The sequence below is a fragment of the Oenanthe melanoleuca genome, chromosome 4, assembly GCF_029582105.1.
Source record: "Oenanthe melanoleuca isolate GR-GAL-2019-014 chromosome 4, OMel1.0, whole genome shotgun sequence".
In the NCBI taxonomy this organism is placed as follows: domain Eukaryota; kingdom Metazoa; phylum Chordata; class Aves; order Passeriformes; family Muscicapidae; genus Oenanthe; species Oenanthe melanoleuca.
In genome coordinates this window covers 41,581,559-41,598,871 of record NC_079337.1, presented here as the reverse complement: position 1 = coordinate 41,598,871, position 17,313 = coordinate 41,581,559, and the positions used below count along the sequence as shown (strand labels likewise).

At 41.1% G+C, this 17,313-nt stretch overlaps 2 protein-coding genes across 6 annotated transcripts in view; both read left to right on the top strand.

The window, feature by feature from the left end:
- Positions 1 to 2,191, top strand: part of MICU3 (mitochondrial calcium uptake family member 3) — a 50,570-nt gene extending 48,379 nt beyond the window's left edge. For all 5 annotated transcript variants that reach the window (XM_056490071.1, XM_056490072.1, XM_056490070.1 and 2 more), the window contains one exon: positions 310 to 2,191. The gene's annotated coding sequence lies outside the window, so the exon portion shown is untranslated. The remainder of the gene's footprint in view (positions 1 to 309) is intronic.
- A 7,276-nt stretch (positions 2,192 to 9,467) lies between these two features.
- ZDHHC2 (zinc finger DHHC-type palmitoyltransferase 2) overlaps positions 9,468 to 17,313 on the top strand; it is a 35,254-nt gene continuing 27,408 nt past the window's right edge. The window contains exon 1 of the mRNA XM_056490752.1: positions 9,468 to 9,643. Coding sequence (XP_056346727.1) covers positions 9,478 to 9,643 — 166 coding nt within the window. The 5' untranslated portion in view covers positions 9,468 to 9,477. The remainder of the gene's footprint in view (positions 9,644 to 17,313) is intronic.

Here is a 17,313-nt window from a genome sequence, read left to right as displayed (position 1 = left end):
AAGTAAGGAATAAAACTAGAGAGGGAGCTAGACATACCTGGATAAAAAGGAAATACTTTTTGCATCTTTTAATATAAATAGGCTATTTGTTGAATGCTAACTGTGTGCTGTGAGGTGAGGATGCCTTTTGAATACTTAACCTATTATGGATTTATAACTCTCATTTTACAGAAGTAAATTTGATCTCTCATTATTTTAATATTAAAACATCTATCTAGTATGTATGAGTCTGAAAAAAATTTAAGGTAGAATTAATGAATTTAGTGAATGGTATCTTTTTTCCAATTGTATGTTTTTCACTTTTCACAGGAGACTCCAAGGTATGGTTGGAAGGAATATTACTCTTGTGTGATGACTGTAACCAGTGAGCATCTCAGAGATCTGTGGAAGCAATTTCGGAGACGAGATATGCTGAGATAAAGAAAGAAAGCAGGATTAGCTGCACTGGCTAGAATTATTTATTCCCATTAATTCTTAATGAAGAACAAACTAACCCAGGTGAATGGTGAATCTTCCAGCTGCCATAGAAAACACAGGACTTCTTTTCCACTTAGTGTAGTGATCATCAACTCTTAAAAATGCTTTTCAGTATGTATTTTATTTAATTGATGGACTAACTATGCCATGTGAGTGGGAGAAGCCTTCTTTTATAAGAACACCTTTTGAATATTATTTTTTATTATTTCGAGATAAATTTGTCATTTAAAAGGAGACAAAAATATGTCTTACTCCAGGGCAGGAAGATGTTTGGCAGTGAAGAGAAACTGCCTGCATCAACTCAGACTGTGAATTTACTTTCAGGAAAGCACTATTAAAAATTTGTGCTAAACTGAAAATGAGACTGCATTAAGTAGCATAATAATTACATATGAGTTGAATGGACAAGTTAAGCTCTTAGAGGCTGTTATTTTACAAAAAGTAAAGCTGTTACAGTTATAATGTGAATGATAGGTATTTACCTAGGAAAAGTACTGTATGAACAATAATGTTCAGATTCTCCAAGTCTTATTATTATGTTTATGAATTTATCCTTTAAAAATAGTACAGATTTTAAGATGTCTTACAAACAGTGTGTCAAAGAAAAGTCAAAATGTTCAAATTAATGTAACACACACTTTGTAATATTTATTATAAATTTTATTGCCATACACTGGTATGTTTCTGGTAGAGTACAAATTCATGTGTTTCTCGTGAATAGTCCACTTTGATATGAAGTGGCACTGAGTAGAAATTATAGTTGTCTAATTTGCTACTCTGGAATGCTGTAATTGAAGATTAGATAAATAGCTTGTGTTTGTGTCAAACAAAAAAAGCAAAACAAAACATGAATGCATGCACAGTACAGAACAACACTAAGTAATATTATTTGAATATTACTTGTTTGCTATTCAGCAACAGCATTTTTTCTTACTCTCTATTAAAATTATTGTTAGGTAGTAGGAATTAAATCCACACAAACAAGAACACATATTTTTTATACCCTTCTTGAAAAAGTTTACTGGACATCAAATCTCTATCTCTTTATGAAAAGACTGTGCCTTTAAATAATTCCAGCTGAATACAAAAAACTTAAACTAGTGTCAATAAATTGTCATTGGAAGCAGAAATATTTGGTAGTCAGACAATCAAAACAGAACTAAAATAATGCTTTTAAATATTTTACTACTCCAAATCATAAAAGAAAACTTTTAAAAATTTTATTCAGTGCACATGTTGCTCAATTACCATCTTATATGTCATGTGAATAGTGTATGGTATCTGTGTAACTGTGCACCTAAGTTTAGAAATGCTTAATTTATAGTAAGATATATCTCTGGTAGAAAAATCAAAACAAAATTAGAAGGAAGCTTTTTTTAAAGAAATTCCACACTGGGAATTACAGAGAAAATATGTGCTAAGATTATGTGGAAAAAAACCCCAACACCCAAGCCACTTCAGAAAACTCTCAAAGGATGATACTTCAGTTAATATTTCATGATAAATAAATTCAAAATGTCCTTCTTTATGTCCTTAAACTATTGACAGCAAGAAATAATCAAATAAATTGAGATAAAGGTTCTTGAACTGACACAGCAGAACACAGATAAGCTGCAGTCCCTTTGTGATCATTTAGGGAATCATCTGTATTCTATGTATCGTCTCGGTACGCAAAACTGTCTCACTGCTTCTTGTCAGCATATGCAAAACCCACTTTGCTACTTCAGTGATGAAGGACAAAGAAAAGAGAAGAAAACATTGGGAGTCACTGAAGGGCTTCCCATCTTTCCTTTTCATTCATGACTGCCCACTCACAGTGATCCTCTCCTTGGAGGAAGCAGCAGTACCATCATCATTTTGCACCGTAGGCAATTGTGCACTTTGCTTTTATGGCTGGCTTGAGGCAATTTAAGCAATTTTCTATATATTTCCTATCTATACTTACTTAATACAAAATAGAATGTGAAAGTGTCAGATTAGTTTTTAAGACTATTTTTTCTTCATGTTTAATAATATTATTTAATATGACTATATATATAATATTCTTGTTCATTTCAAAATAAATGCACTTGGAACTAATTTTCTTTGCAGTGTATATAATTCAAATTCTTTTGTCATCATAATCTTTTTTTTTTTGGTAACATGAATGTGTAAGTACTTTGAATTAGAGCATCTCACCATGACAAAAAATAGACTTGTTTTTTCTTCTTTTAATCATCTCTTTAGATAGCTTCACTTTTCAGCCACAGAAATCTACATAAAAGACCTGAAAATGCAAGGACAGGTGAACACAAGGCACATTAACAAGGCACATGCCATCTGCTGTAGAGGCACCCCTCGGATATGCAACAGTCACTGGGCTTAATACAACCTTATTCAAAATCTGCAAAATTCCTGGCAGCACAGATGATGTGTATGCTGCAACCAAATTATGTGAAAATTTGTGTAAATTAAGGCTTTGTTTAAAACCAGCTCTTGTTCTCCTCTTTAAGTTGAGAAAACTGTAATAATGCCAGTGAATATTCACAGGATGCTTAGGAACTGCCCACAGATGACCAGACCAGCTCAGATAAAATGAGAACTAGCAAACATTCAGCTTTGGGTAGCTTTATGATACTAACCAACTTTTGCCTGAGCTGTGATGAACTCCTAGCTCCTGGCAGAATATCCTGTAGTGCAGGCTGCTCCCTGATAATCTGCTGGTGTCTTAGATCCCAATGGCAGTTTCCCTCCTTGCTCATTTTAGCAGTAAGTGGATACAAACTCCTTCCACTGTAGATTCTCACTTTGTATGACAGAATGTTATCAGGCTGAAGGAAAAACCCCCAAGCTATTGAACAGTGACTTACAGCATTTTGTTAGTCATATTGCCTGGTTTCTATAGTTATTTGATCTCTTCTTCTCCACCTAAATATCAGGATACAAATGCATTGAAATAAAGGGGAAAAAATGATACAGAATTTCTTTTACTTTGATGCAACATTGTGTGATACGATGATCATTACCTAATGATGTGTCTTGCTGTCTTGTCCCACTGAGGATAAATTCAAGACTGTTTCTAGGAAAAGAACTCCAGACTAATATTTGCAGAAGGAAAAGAATCAGGCCAAAAATTCACTATTCAGAAATGGATTTGAAACTAATTTGTAACAATACCAAGTTTGAATCCCCCTTAAAATCAAGCCATGATTATTTTCTAATATGTGTGAGGTCTGAATGTACGGTTTTCTTCCCTATGTCTGAGAATCCATTAAAGCATTTGGCACCCTGAACCTGTCAGCAGATAGTGCCCTTGAATATACAGCATTTTTTTCTTACACATACAATTTAATCTGAGGGTGTGCTTTAATCTTGAATGGGTAATGTTAATTTTCATCACTACTTTGACTTACAAATTCCTCCCACAGATGAACATTATAATTAGCTAGTAGCATTCCATAAAAATACTAGTACCCACTTGAATTTTTTTTATTAAAATACATAATTTTTACATATATTCATAGAAACAGCAATTTATTACTCGTCAGGTTTTTTAACTTTAACCCTGATTCGGAAGCTACAACCTAGATTCAAAATAGTATGACCCTGTAAAAATAAATTTTCAGATATTCTAATCTTTGCAATAAAATACTGAGTCTGAAGTTAGTTATGTAGACTTTACAAAAAATGTCCTTGCACTTGGAAACTGTGTGACAAAACCCACTATAAGGAACAAACCAAAAGTCTCTACTGTTTCAGGAAGATGCCCTAAGAGGCTGCTGAAGCATTTACTTCCCCTGCACTGTGACCTTTGCAGCCTTTTTGTATCATTTCATGAAGATATTGGGCAAACTACCAAACCTGACTTGCAGTCTGGCAGTTAAAAACATTTCTATGGGAAGTGGAAAGAAAGAAAACGTGGCTCTTGCTGCATTTTGTGCAGACATACTCTGAGGATCCCCAGCAACAAAAAACGTGAACACAGGCAGGTATTTCATCCCTGGACAACAGCCAAACCTGGATGTATGAACAAGGCATGAAGTGGCTCAAGTCTGTCAAGGCATTTCAGGGCATAAGCTGTAAAAGGAAGTTTTAAACTACCTTGTCTGGAAGAAGCGGGGGGAAAAGAGGTTATCAGATTGGTAATTGCTTCTGGAGTCAATCACTAAATCACATAATTTCTACACCAAATGGCAGAAAGGGCAGAAAGCACTGAACAGTGCACACACCATGGGATAAGGTTTCTCACATAGAGCTCTTGAAGGGTTTTCTGTTGCAGGGGGTTTGATTTATGCCTAAGCAGAGACCTGCCTTGGGACACTGTACAGATCTCCATTGCACAGGAACTAGCACTGACTGGAACTGGTTCAGCTTTTTCCCATGTTTCCCACCTTAAGTAACGAAGGGAAAAGCAGCAAGGGAATGAAAATTCCCAGATGAATGCATCTGGGAGAAAAAACAATGCAGTGAAGAAATTACCACTGAAAATGACAGAAGAGTGGGTGGATAATAAGCCCAAATAGGACTTGAAAAAAATTCCCTGAAGGCAGACTCTGACAAATACAGTATTATATCAATACAGAGGTAGAAATCAAAAAATTTGAGGAAGGAACTGGAAAGGAGCTAAATGTGCCTCTCCTGTGGAAACCAGGAAAATTGCCACAAAAATTTAAAAAATAAAAAAATCATGCAACAACAGTTAGGTTTAAATATCCAAACAGTTGCAAATAATAACGTACCAAGCCGGGATGAGAGCAGTAAGTTGAATAAGTCTGGGCCAGCCCTTCAATTAAAACACATTTGACAGCTAGCCTGAGACTGGGGAGGCTACTTAACTGCTTGTTTTCATGTAGCCAGGAGCTAGGAACTATACACAGATGGTCCCTAGCTCCAGCTGGGAAACAACAAACATTTTCCAGGTGATACCTTACGCCAGAAATGTTGCAGAGAGATTTCTTTTCCTGTGTGTGGTAAGTGTGGTCCGACACCCAAACAATTCTGGAGAGAAGCAAGCAGCACAGCCACTGCCAGGAAGGCCCAGGAGCATCCCTGCAGGGCTGCTGCTTCACGTAATGAGTGCTGTGTGCCTGTCAGTCTGTCTGTATGTATTCCTGCTTCTAGCTGCTGCTCTGTGCATTGTACTTGTGTAGGAGTAAATATGTGTTTTCCTGTCCAACTCTCCCTCCTCCTCTTGCCACTCCACTTAGGACTTGGTGGGGAAGGAAGTATTCTATTGCATCAGATTGCTTACAGAGAGGAGCAGAGCCCCTCTAGACTTACAAAGGAGTAGTTTTTAATTAGGACTCCATGCTAAGAGTGTCAAGATGTCTTCCTTCAGAAGGAGGCAGAATTTTCACTCCCCATTCTGTATCTGAACCCAGCTGGAATCTGCCTGCCAGCATATGGAAGGAGAGAGCACCTGCTTCATTAATGTCATCTGATCAAGGACCTTATCAAGTGGAATGACAAAGGGAGGAAGCCAAACATAGAGACGTACAATGCACCTGAACAACACTCACAGAGACAGCAACAGGGACAGCCCTGGTCAGCCAGAGTACTTGGCAAGGGTATGTGGAGCAGGAGGATGCTTGTTTCAGAAGATCAGCTGCACAAGAACCTTGTCAAAATACAGTGAGCACCAAGCTGGACAGCTGGTGATTTGGGACCACGGAGCAGATAAGAAGGTCTGGGATCTGGGCAGTGCTATCAGACAACCAGGGAGGCCATGCCTGTACTTGGGGAGCTGCAACAATGCATGTGCTTGTGAGGGTAGAGGGGAGGGAGGCACGTGTGTTTTCACTGGTGACCCTCAGCCCTGTCAGCCAAAGGGGAGAAAGGGACTTGGCTGTTGGTGCTTGTGAGAGCCCTGTGCAGAGGCACTGCTGAAGCTGCTGGTTGGGCAGGAAAGCAGCAGCCACCTTCATCAGCCTGGGACAGAGACACTGCGTCCCCACACTGGGGTCCAGCAGGGAGGAGGATGCCCAGCCCCTGAGCTACCCCTTCCTTTAACATCCCTTTTCACAACTGGGTACAGAGAATAGTCAGAAGTGGTAATGTTAGAAATGCCCAAATGTATGATAGGAGAGACACATTTTTAAAAACCTACCAGCAATAACTTGCATATATCTTGCCTGAGGGGAAAGCCTGAGTGGTACCACTTATGACAAGAACATTTTATTTCAATTTGCCAAACACTCAAGCTGCCTCCTCAAACCCCAGCTTCCTTCAGCCCAGCTCTTGACAAGAAAATCACCTTCATTTCCTCTCTCTTTTTCTTGTGAACATTTCCTACAAGCAGCAATAAGTAGCTTCTTATAAGTGCCTTAAGTAGCTTCTTTCACTGCAGAGACACAGACCAAGGGCACTGATTTGAGAAACCTCTCCGTTAATACCTAACAGCTTGGACTATCCCAGGATTTACTTCTGCCATAACACAATTCTCCTCTGAATATGGTTGCTCTTGAGTTTTTTTGCTGTTACCTAAAATTTCTGCAGGTCATACCACAGAGGGAGGAAGAAGAGGAAAGGCACAGAAGAAAGGGTCCCTCGTGACCCAGCTGGAGAGTGATGAGACATGGAAGGAATAGAAAGTAACTGTGGACATGAAGGAGAGCTAGAGAACCCCTGTCCATGGGGAAAAGACACAAGGACAGGAGAGAGGGATGCTTTACAGCTCTCTGGCCAAGGGATACTCCAAGGTAATTCTGAGTACTACTCAGGGCAAGGTTTTTGTTCCATCTAAATTAAAGTGAAGTTTGCCTGTTTATTTCACTGATTTTGAACCAGATAACCATGATTTTGGAGTTATGGTAAAACATACACTATAATAATTATTGATGTAGTTACCAGTATATGAAATATGAGAATTCTGATTACTGTGAAAGTTGAGCACTGAAGAGGGTGGCAGTGGCCATGGAAAAGGTAGAATGCTGAACTACACAAGCCCATTTCCATGAAGGGATAATGAAAAGCTTCTGTAATTGTATAAAAATTGTATGACATAATTTAAGGCCTTTCTAACACATCATCTTTTTATTCCCACACTTCTGGCAAACTGCCACCTCTCTATATGTATAATATTTTATAATAACTATGATTCCAAAGAATAAATTACTATATTATGAAGTTTTCTCTAATGTTTACTGTTTTTCCGTGGCATGTGTTGTTGATAAGCCCTGTGTCACATACAGCATTTTCAAATGCTTTACAGGAGAAATAATTTCATAGCCTCTAAGACAATGCAGAACCTACTGCATCCTTATATACACAGCATCCAGCTGCAAACTTCTCAAGGTACAGACATGTCTCCCTGGAAACACAGAACACACTAGATGCATTATTCTTGGTACCTAGGAGAGGTCACTGTCACATATTTCCAAGTACAAAAAACCATCAAATGAATTAAATTGCCTTAATTTCTTTTAACTTTTGCCAGCAGAGCATGGAGTTTGCCTTCAGGCAGTGGCAATCTTATTCCTTATGCTTTTAAAATTTATGTTGAATAATCACAGATGTTTTCATTAAAACATAGTTAAGTCAAATCCTTTAAATGCTCCATGAAAATGCTGGCTTTGGTGATGACTTGCACAATTAAGGTAAAATAAAATGCTTTTATTGTGTACATCATGTTGGTTTCAGTCCCTTTACTCTTGTTTTGAGAAATATGGCATGCAGGAATACAAAATCTAGTTTTTCAGCACCATTCACTGTACCTCTACCTTTTAATGTATAATGCATAATTCCCCATTATGCAGAATCTTTTCTTAAATTAATATGTTCCAATCTTTTGGTGGCATATTTCGTTCATTTCTCTACTGTAATAACCATACATTGAGGAGACGGTTTTGCTGAGCCCTTCAGAATGATATACAAGGCTTTTTCCTGAATAGGCAAAGTTGATTTACTGCCATGGGATAATATATTATTCCTCTCAATACATCATCCTGTGTTGGTCATTCCCTCAGTTCACTGTGGCTAACTGAAATCACTCAGTTTGATCTTACAATAAAGAGGGGTGCAAAAACACTGCAGCCATATGGTCAACTTCTTTTTTTGTGTCTCTTCGAAAAACATACTATAGCTACTCCATTTACTATTCTGGAACCTACCAGCACACCTACTACTGGTTCTGTCTTACTTTCTCCAGTATTTTTTTCCTCTCTCGCAGCCTTTTTCTCAATCAATTGCAGTTGTGTGCCTTTCAGATAGTGATTACTTATCTTCACGCGTAGTTTCCTGCATGAGATATTAGACAAGGTTTTTTTCAAAATCCAAACACATTTTAATCAACCAGCTACTTCCCACCTGCTGCACAGGAGATGCTCTGAGAGATTCCAGCAGATTGCAGGAATACTACAGGCGGTGCTCGGCATTTCCGATCTGCAGTGATAATTCAGCAGTGATTAGGGTGCACATGATGTAACGCAGGCTGGGTTTACTGTTAAAGTTCATGAGCGTTTTGTTACGGTGAGTATAATGCACAGGCTTTCGGGGAAGGGCGAGTCAGCACAACCTGCACCACCAGCCCCAAAAGCCTCAAGCCAGCCATGCCGGGCCAGCGTGGGCCCGCACCGCCTCCTGCCCGCCCAGGCACCCAGCCCTCGTTCGCAGCACTCGAGGCGCTATTAGCGGACGAGGCGGCGCTTTTGCAGCCGGGGGTTTCAAGGCACTTTCGGGGGTGTTAATTGTTAATCCCGTTCCAGAGGCGGGTGAGGAGGGAAGCGCCGTCGAGCAGCGGGCGCTCCCCGCACGTGGCGGCCGCCCGAGGCCGGGCCGCGCCCTGCGCCGGGCGGGGCCGCTCCGCCCGCCCCGAACTCGCCCGAGCCCCCGGCCCGGCACGCAGCCGGACCCCGGGAGGACGCGGTGGGCTGCGGGGCGGCTCTTCCCCCGCTGCTGTGCGGCGGGCGGGCGGTGGGCGGAGCGGCCGCGCCGGGAGGGTGGGGCCGGGGCCGGGGCCGGGGCCGGGGCGGGCTCCGGCGGGGAGCGCAGCCGGGGCCCGGGCCCCCGGAGCGAGCGGCCGGGATGCGGTGCGGGAAGATGGCGGCACCGCCGCCGCCAGCCGGGGCGCCGGGCGCTTGGGGCGGCGTGCGGCGGCGCTGCCAGCGGCTGCTCTACTGGGTGCCGGTGCTCTTCATCTCCAGCATCCTCTGCTGGTCCTACTACGCCTATGTCACCCAGCTCTGCCTGCGTGAGTGCCGCCGCCGCGGCGGGGGGCGGGCGGGACGCGGGTGGGCGCCGCCGCCGGTGGCGGGGAGCGCAGCCGGGCGGCACGGGCACGGACACGGGCAGGGCAGGGGCTCGGGCGGCCGCATCTGGTGTTTGTCGGCGCCGGGGCCGCCCCTGGCTGCTGCTGCTGCTGCCGCCGCCACGCCCGGACCGGGCTGGGCTGGGCAGGGCTGGGCTGGACCGGAGCTCCCCCGGCTCCCCTGGGCCGGCGAGGCAGATCGGCGCTGCCCGGTACCCCGGCACCATCGCGGCTGTGTGCGCTGTGCACTGTGCCGGACGGAGCCGGGCTGCTCCGGGCGAGTTTGGCTCCGTGGGGTGCGCGGAGTGCGGCCGGTCCCGGCCCCGGCCACGGGGAGCGGCGCTGGCGGTGCAGGTGGCCGGGCAGAGTTCGCCGTGCTGGGGCGCACGAATGTACACACACACACACACACACACACATGTACTGAGCCATTCGAGGGACGCGCAAGCAGGAATGGGTAACGGGAAATCCACGAGTGCCACTCCAGTCGTCTAGAAATTGCCCGGCTGTCACAACTTGTCGATCCCTTCCTTGTCGCGGGCAGCCTGCCAGTGCATTCGGGAGTCATCCCGGCCGCGCTCCTTGGCGCCTGATGCCGGGCGGCAGGCGATCGCTGGTGTCATACTGGGGGCTGCGTTTGTGTCAATTAGAGTAGCCAAGCCTGGAGCATTTATTAAATGACAGCTCACCACCCTTCCTTGGTTTGGAGGGGTTTTTTTTAGGAGCCAATGTGTGTCATATTGATATTTCAGTAACAATGTCATAATAATAGCACACAGGAATATAAGTTAGCTGTACTTAGTTTTCAGTTGTTCATGTTGAAAATCTCAGCAGTCTAGTACCTGATTTTTTTTTTTAATTGTATACAGAAAACTGATAGGATTTTTGTCCTAAGGATGCTTGGCTAAGCAGTTGAGGGATTGAACAAAAAGTGATTGCCAGGCCTAGCACCTCTTTTTGGGGCAGTATCAAGAAAGACTTGCTGTAGCTCCTATGTTGGTTAGGCTTTCTGCATTTTTTTCAAGATTTTTTCTTCACTAACATCATTCAGAACTGTTAGTTTTAAACATCACTCTTCAATAAAGTTGCTGTGCCTTCATGAGAGGCAGAATGAGGTGTCTGTCTCCTTAAGCACAAGGAGGTGAATTATCTGCAAGGTTCTGGGAGTTGGCTGAGCAAGCCTGGAAAGGAGAGCTGTAAGCTGACACTAGGAGAGCAAGGATGTTCCAGGGAAAAGCCACTCTGTAGGTGATGTCCTGATGTGTGCAGCCTTCTGGTAGGTACAGCAGGCTTGTTCTGGGTGCTACTTCTTCAGTATTCTGCTGTGGTTTTTATTCTGCATAACTGTGACAGAGGAAGATTGGGTTTAACTTACCTGAAAGCAGGTACCTCTTAAGGAAATGACATGCTTGAAACTTGCTTCAGACTATAAACTGTGGTTCACTGATTGCTTGAGAATCCCTCAGAGCAAAAGGCTTGCAGTGGGAGGGGAAGAATTGGAACCCTGAGGCTCAGCTAAAGCATCTTTTACATTTTTTTCCTTTCAGTGGGCAAGGGTGATTTGTTTGTTTGTTTGTTTGTTTCCCACCCATCCCCACACCTTCCAGTGGGAGCTGGCTCACAAGTTTTTTAATTCAGCATAATATTTGTGCACAATCTCCAGTAATTCCATCTTTTATCTGTATCTGGATGTTTTCCCTCATATTTGGCATATTAAAATAAAATAAGCTTATGTCTTATGTCTTACTAATGAATATTTAGTGTAAACAACAGAAGGCATAACTAACAACTCCAGGAACGAAAGCCAACTGCAGGAATAGGCTGTAAGCATTTCAGGCTTTGAAGCCAGCCTGTCTATTCAGTGCATCTTTTATTCCTGCAGCACTGAATGCTGAAGAGGATGTATATAGCTGGGGTTTTTTCAGCAGCTTTCATCGTTGAGGCTGACAACATACAGGGTACAGTGTTAACTGTGCAGTCAGACTTAGCTGGGACTTTGTACTGTTGTAATGTAAGTGGTCTGTTTGAGCTTCTAGTAATAAGAAAGTGTTTCAAATGTGGTATTTTGAACGGGTTTGTGGGGTCTTTTGTTAGGGTTTATTTGTTGGGTTGTTTGGGGTTTTTCTTTTATTTCATCTGAGCATTATAAGAGGGACAGTTTTTTTTAAAAGAAGTCTACTGATTCCTTTTATACCTAAGGCTGTTTTATAGTGTTGAGTAGCATTTTAGAAACAAAAAGGGGTTTTAGAAACAGAAAAATGAATCCAATGTTTTTAAGACTAGTATTGCCCTATATAGAGTTCTGTCTCTTTTATTAGTAGATTCAGGTAAGTGCTCATGCAGCTTTAACCAGAAGGAGAAAGGTGTTGAACACTAGCAAACAGTATTTTCTGCTGGATGTAGAATGAATACTGGAATTAAATGCATACATGAGTTGGTCTTAAAACACTCAACTAAAAATTGCTTACCCCTAATCCAGTACCATTCTCTTGATTTTGCCAGTGCTGTCATCTCACAAGCCCTGTCTAGCAGTAGTACTTCTTTTTTCACCCTGAAAAACTTCAAGTTTAAAATTACTGGGTAATTCATTCCCTTAAAAAAATTGAGTGTGTGTGTGAGAACCTGAGGCATACAGATTTATTGTTCTTTCTCAAAAAGAATGGGGAAATACAGGCAGTGCACAGTGGGCACAGTGAACTTTGATAGCTCAAGCTACTGAAATTTCAACCTAGGATACATGGAACAACAGTAACATGAAGTGCAAATGAAATACTTCACCCCAGCACCTCTAGCCATGTATCTATACTCAGAAAAATACACACTGGATTCACTGTTTATGAAAACCTGAACTTGAACGTTCAGTGTTTATCAAAATCTTTGCATACAACACATTCAAAGAAAAAAAATTTAGTCTTACATTTTCCTTCTTAGATGCATCTCTAAGGCAGGTTAGCAGAACCATCAGGGACTTGGAGAAGTTATCAATTCCATGCTTTAGGAAAGGCAGAACCAGTAGTTACTTGCAGTTTCTGACAGCTGTTTGTCAGAAATGTTCTTGACAAATGTGGATACTGACATCTTTTTGTCTTGTTTTGTTTTCCTACCAGTTCATGATTTGGAGGTGCATATAAGAAGGAAAATGTAAAAAATTTGACAGTGTTGTGACAGATACTTTTACTAAAAATAACAGCTTAGCTGATGAAAGGGTTATCCTGTAGATATCCTGTATGCAACAGAAAATGGATGTTTTTGTTCAATTTTTAACCATTTTTACATGGCACTAATTTTAATTCAAAGGATAATGCTCTTGCTCAGGGAATCCTGTCAGAAAATGCATCTTGAATTTGTAATTTTGAAGAAGGAAAATAGATTTACTGTGGAACAAAAAAGCAATAAGCATTTTGTGAGTACTTCAGTGAAGGGAAAGGGAGGAAATATTGCCACCTGGTGAGTGATTTGCCTGATTTGGGAAAGAATAAATTACTTCAGCATACCTGAAGAGAGGGTACAACAAGACATTCACAGTGCTGTCAGGAATGCTCATAAGTCCCATCTTTGTTTTTGGTGTGGAATATGTGAGTGGTATTTGTCCACAGCTACCTTCAGAATGGAACAGAAAGCATGGAATGACATCCAGCTGCTAAAGATGTTAATGATCATGAAAGATTTTTGCTGGAAGATCAGATTGATTAGTGCTGAATTGAGCTTTTTGACCCTGTGAACCATCAGTGGAATGGAATTATAACAGCATATAAAGCTGCTTAATTCATCACAGTTTAGAGGCAGAATTAATACAAGCCCTGTGGGCTTGGCACTGTGTCATCAGGGCATCAGAAGTGACAGAAAATAAGGAGATAGAATCTGATTGGGGAGGGGGGTGGGGGTGAGGAAGCTTAAAAAAAAAAAAAAAAAAAAAAAGTTAGACCCAGGATTTAGTCAGCTGGATTTGAGCTCTTTGCTCAGTATGTTCTCCAGATGGATTAAAGGATTTAGAGTACTTGCAGCTTATGTCTTGTAACCACTTAGAGTTTAGGTTTGGCTATAGAAGTACAAGTACACTGTAACATTACAGTCGGCTGTTGTCAAATGCTGGTTAAATACCCTGTCTGCACATTAGCTGCTAGGGTATGAAAGTACTTTGGTCCAAGAATGTTGGCATTTTTATTCCATATTTTGGAAATACTACTTCCCCCCTCCCTTTTTTTTTTTTTTTTTTTTTTTTTTTTCTGACACCTGTGGTTGCTTTGAGGAAAGTTTCAAAACTGGTGGCTGGAGTAGAATTGGCTTCTATAGCCAGCAGTGCTCCTGTGCATTTCCTAAATTTCGTTTGAATGCTTTCTCAGACTTTTGGAGCTGCTATTCTAGACCTCTGAAACAGAATTTAAGTCTACATTAAGCGTGCCTGGTTATCCCTCCATGTAGTGCCCAGTGTATTTCCTGTAGGTTTTGTGCCTTGAAATGTAAACCATGGCTTGAAGGTGAACACATAAGGTCTATGGTGAAGATATAGTTACTGGACAAGATTATGTTTTCAGGTATGTATCACTGCTTGATACATAACTTTAAGATTTGTTCTTGTCAGGGTGTAGTTTTTGTTGGCTGAGAAGTGTCTGGCAACACAAGTGTCCACAACTTTGGTAGAGCCAGCCACTTTTCATTCTTCTGTCTGTCTTTGTGACTTGGAAGGTAAATGGGAAGTTTGTAAAAAAGAAAGATTAAGTCAGTTCTTAGTGCTACCCTGTCACAAAAGCAGTGCTTTTGTGACCTTACTTACAAAGGTACCAAACAGCAGCTTGCTGCTGGGCAGGTGGACAGTGGTGCAGTTTGATGGGCACAGGGTTAAAATTAATCTTGTGAAATATTTGCAAATACCATCAAATGCAAATGTATGGGTTATTGATGACTACCTTTGCCAACCTTAAATATCCCAGAAATATTTCCATTACTTTTGTTCTGAACCAAAGCACTGGTGGCACCTTGTCACTCTGAATCAATGCAAATCACTGCTCTGTCTAGCAGAGAGGCAGGTTTTTATTACAAGCACTGATATTTTTGCTAAAGGACTATTGCAGGCAATGACAGAACACTTGTCACAACTATAAAACACTTTTATGTGTGCACAGAGCTGAATCAAACTGCATCTACAGATCAGTGTTTTACAGCCTCAAATATGCTATAGAGATAAAATATGCACTTAGTTTTGTGAATCAGGTCCAAGATGTTAAACTTCATAAAAGTTTGAGAGAACCAGCTATTTATAGATGTGGCAGCAGTGTCTCTGAATTGGATGTATCTTGTTTTCTCATCCAAAGATTTAAATATTTTAAAAAGGTACATAAAATATGATAACAACATTTTGTATACCCACTTCCATCACAGCTTTAAAAAATTAATTGCTTTCTCCCATTTTCTTTTTAATTTTTTCCTTCTTTTTAAATCTACATTTACAGTTCAGAAAGTTTGATTTTGGGTTTAGAAGTTAAGCAAAATTTAACATTACAAAACCAAACATTTTGATACGAAATCTATCTTTTAAAATCTTTTGGGGTTTGTGATAGCAGTGTGTCTTACCATGTCTCTAGCTATGTGGAGATGGATGTCTACTTCGTTTTTACATGGTTGAGTGAGAATAAAGATTTCTGGAGAAAATGGGTGGAAATTGAAGAAGTGGGAAATCTGCTTAGTCTTCCAGTGTGCAAGGTGCCTAGTGATGTGATTTCTCTTCCTAGCAAACTAATTTGGTCCAGGAAACCATCCTGGAGTTTTTATGGTCTTCTGAAACACTGCAGTCTGTTTTCTGTATGATTGTTCTCTGGAAGTGCAGGCTGCTTAGTGGCATTGACTATTGAATATGCTGTTCCTGTTTCTGGCTGCTTGTGGCTTGGGGCAAGCAGGGAGCAAGCAGTATTTCTGGCTCAGGAAATTGGCATCTACCATGGCTGAAATGCTGCGTCTGTCCCAGCCTGGTCGCTAATTCTGATGAGCACCATCTGCAAGCTGCATAATGAGCCAGAGAGGCTCTAATGATGTGACAGTCTGCTGATACTGAGCCGTAAATGGCATCCTGATGCTTTAGCAGTGCAAGGGTGATTCTTAATGAAATTGGCCCCTGCAGTATCTCAGACAAACAAAGCTGTGACTTTTTAATGATTTCCTGAAGACAGGGCATGTTTTTATAATTATTTCCATCTCTGAATATACAGGAGTATCATTCCATTTTGGTCCCGAAGGGATTTATTCTGTTTTCTCCCAGAAATTGCTTAGCAGTTGGGATTGGCATGTCCTTTGTGTTTATTTTAGTCATCATAGACATAAATGCTTTTTACCTGTATTATTTCTGTGCTATTTGACTATCAGCAAGTGCATTTGCAGCATTTCAGCTGATATTTATTAATGACAGAATGCAGTCTGACCTAGTTTTCACCACAGTGAGTGTAACCCCTTGAAACATAAATGAGGAAACCGCCAGAAATACTGATACAAATGATTCTACTAAAATATATAAAAGTTGGTTTAAATAAACATATTGTGTGCTATTCAAAAGGCAGGGAAAATAGCAAACATTTCTTTGATCAAATCCAAAATTGGAGGATTTCTTCATATTAGAAAATTATTTTCCATGCTCTTAATTAGTATGATTTTAGTGTGATCTTAGGGTAAATATCTTGTAGTTACTCTAAGAAGTCTTTGTATCATGGTCATTCAACAAATGGAGAAAATTTAAGTCTTTAAGACAAATTTAACAGAGTTTGATTCGTAAGAGCCATTTTTATCCTGGTGGTCAGTTCTGCCACATTGTTGCAAAAACAAAAGTTCTCTCACTCTCAGCTTCCTCCTCCCCCCCAAAAAAAAAGAAAAAAAGCCATCAACCAAAAAAAAAAAAAACCAAACAAAAACCAGCCAACCAACCCAAAAAAAAAAAAAATACAATTCCCCACACCTTCATTTCCTCTCTGGTGCTGTTGTATTGTAGATGCTTTTTCATTACTTTCCCACACACTGTGCCTCCTCCAGGGAGCCTTTGTCAGAGGTGATTTAAAAAGGCATAAACAGGAGGACTGGTACTTTCCTTGTATGCAGGTTATTGGATATCTTGCTCAGCTCCTTTCTGTCACTGTCTGTGGGAATGCTTGTTGGGCAGTGCAGCCAGTCTCCTTGTAAACACCAGTTGCAATATCTATGGAGAAAAATGATGGTGAGATTGAAGGTACTGGCATCTCTTTTTAGCCTTGTTCCTCTCTGCTTTTGTGTCTTACAGTGGTTGCAGCTCAGGAGTGTATGAAATAACTTGATTTATACCTGGTAGTAAAATAAATTAAAATGACAAGATACATATATTATAAAAAAAACCAAACAAAAAAACTAAAAACATGTTCTCACCTTCGTGGGGTTCACTGGCCATCTCTGGGCACTTGTGCTTTAGCCTTTGTGATCCTGACTGTCAGGAGCATTTGGTTCCAGGCTAAATACCGCAAAAGCTGAAGAGACAGTCCTCTGCACAGGTGTAGACTCTGAGGAGGGCATTTCCTTCTAGAGGTGGACAGAAATTTTGGAAAGCTTTAGGTTTGATGTCTGGTGGAAATGACTACATTTGGATTTGTCTGTCCTTTACT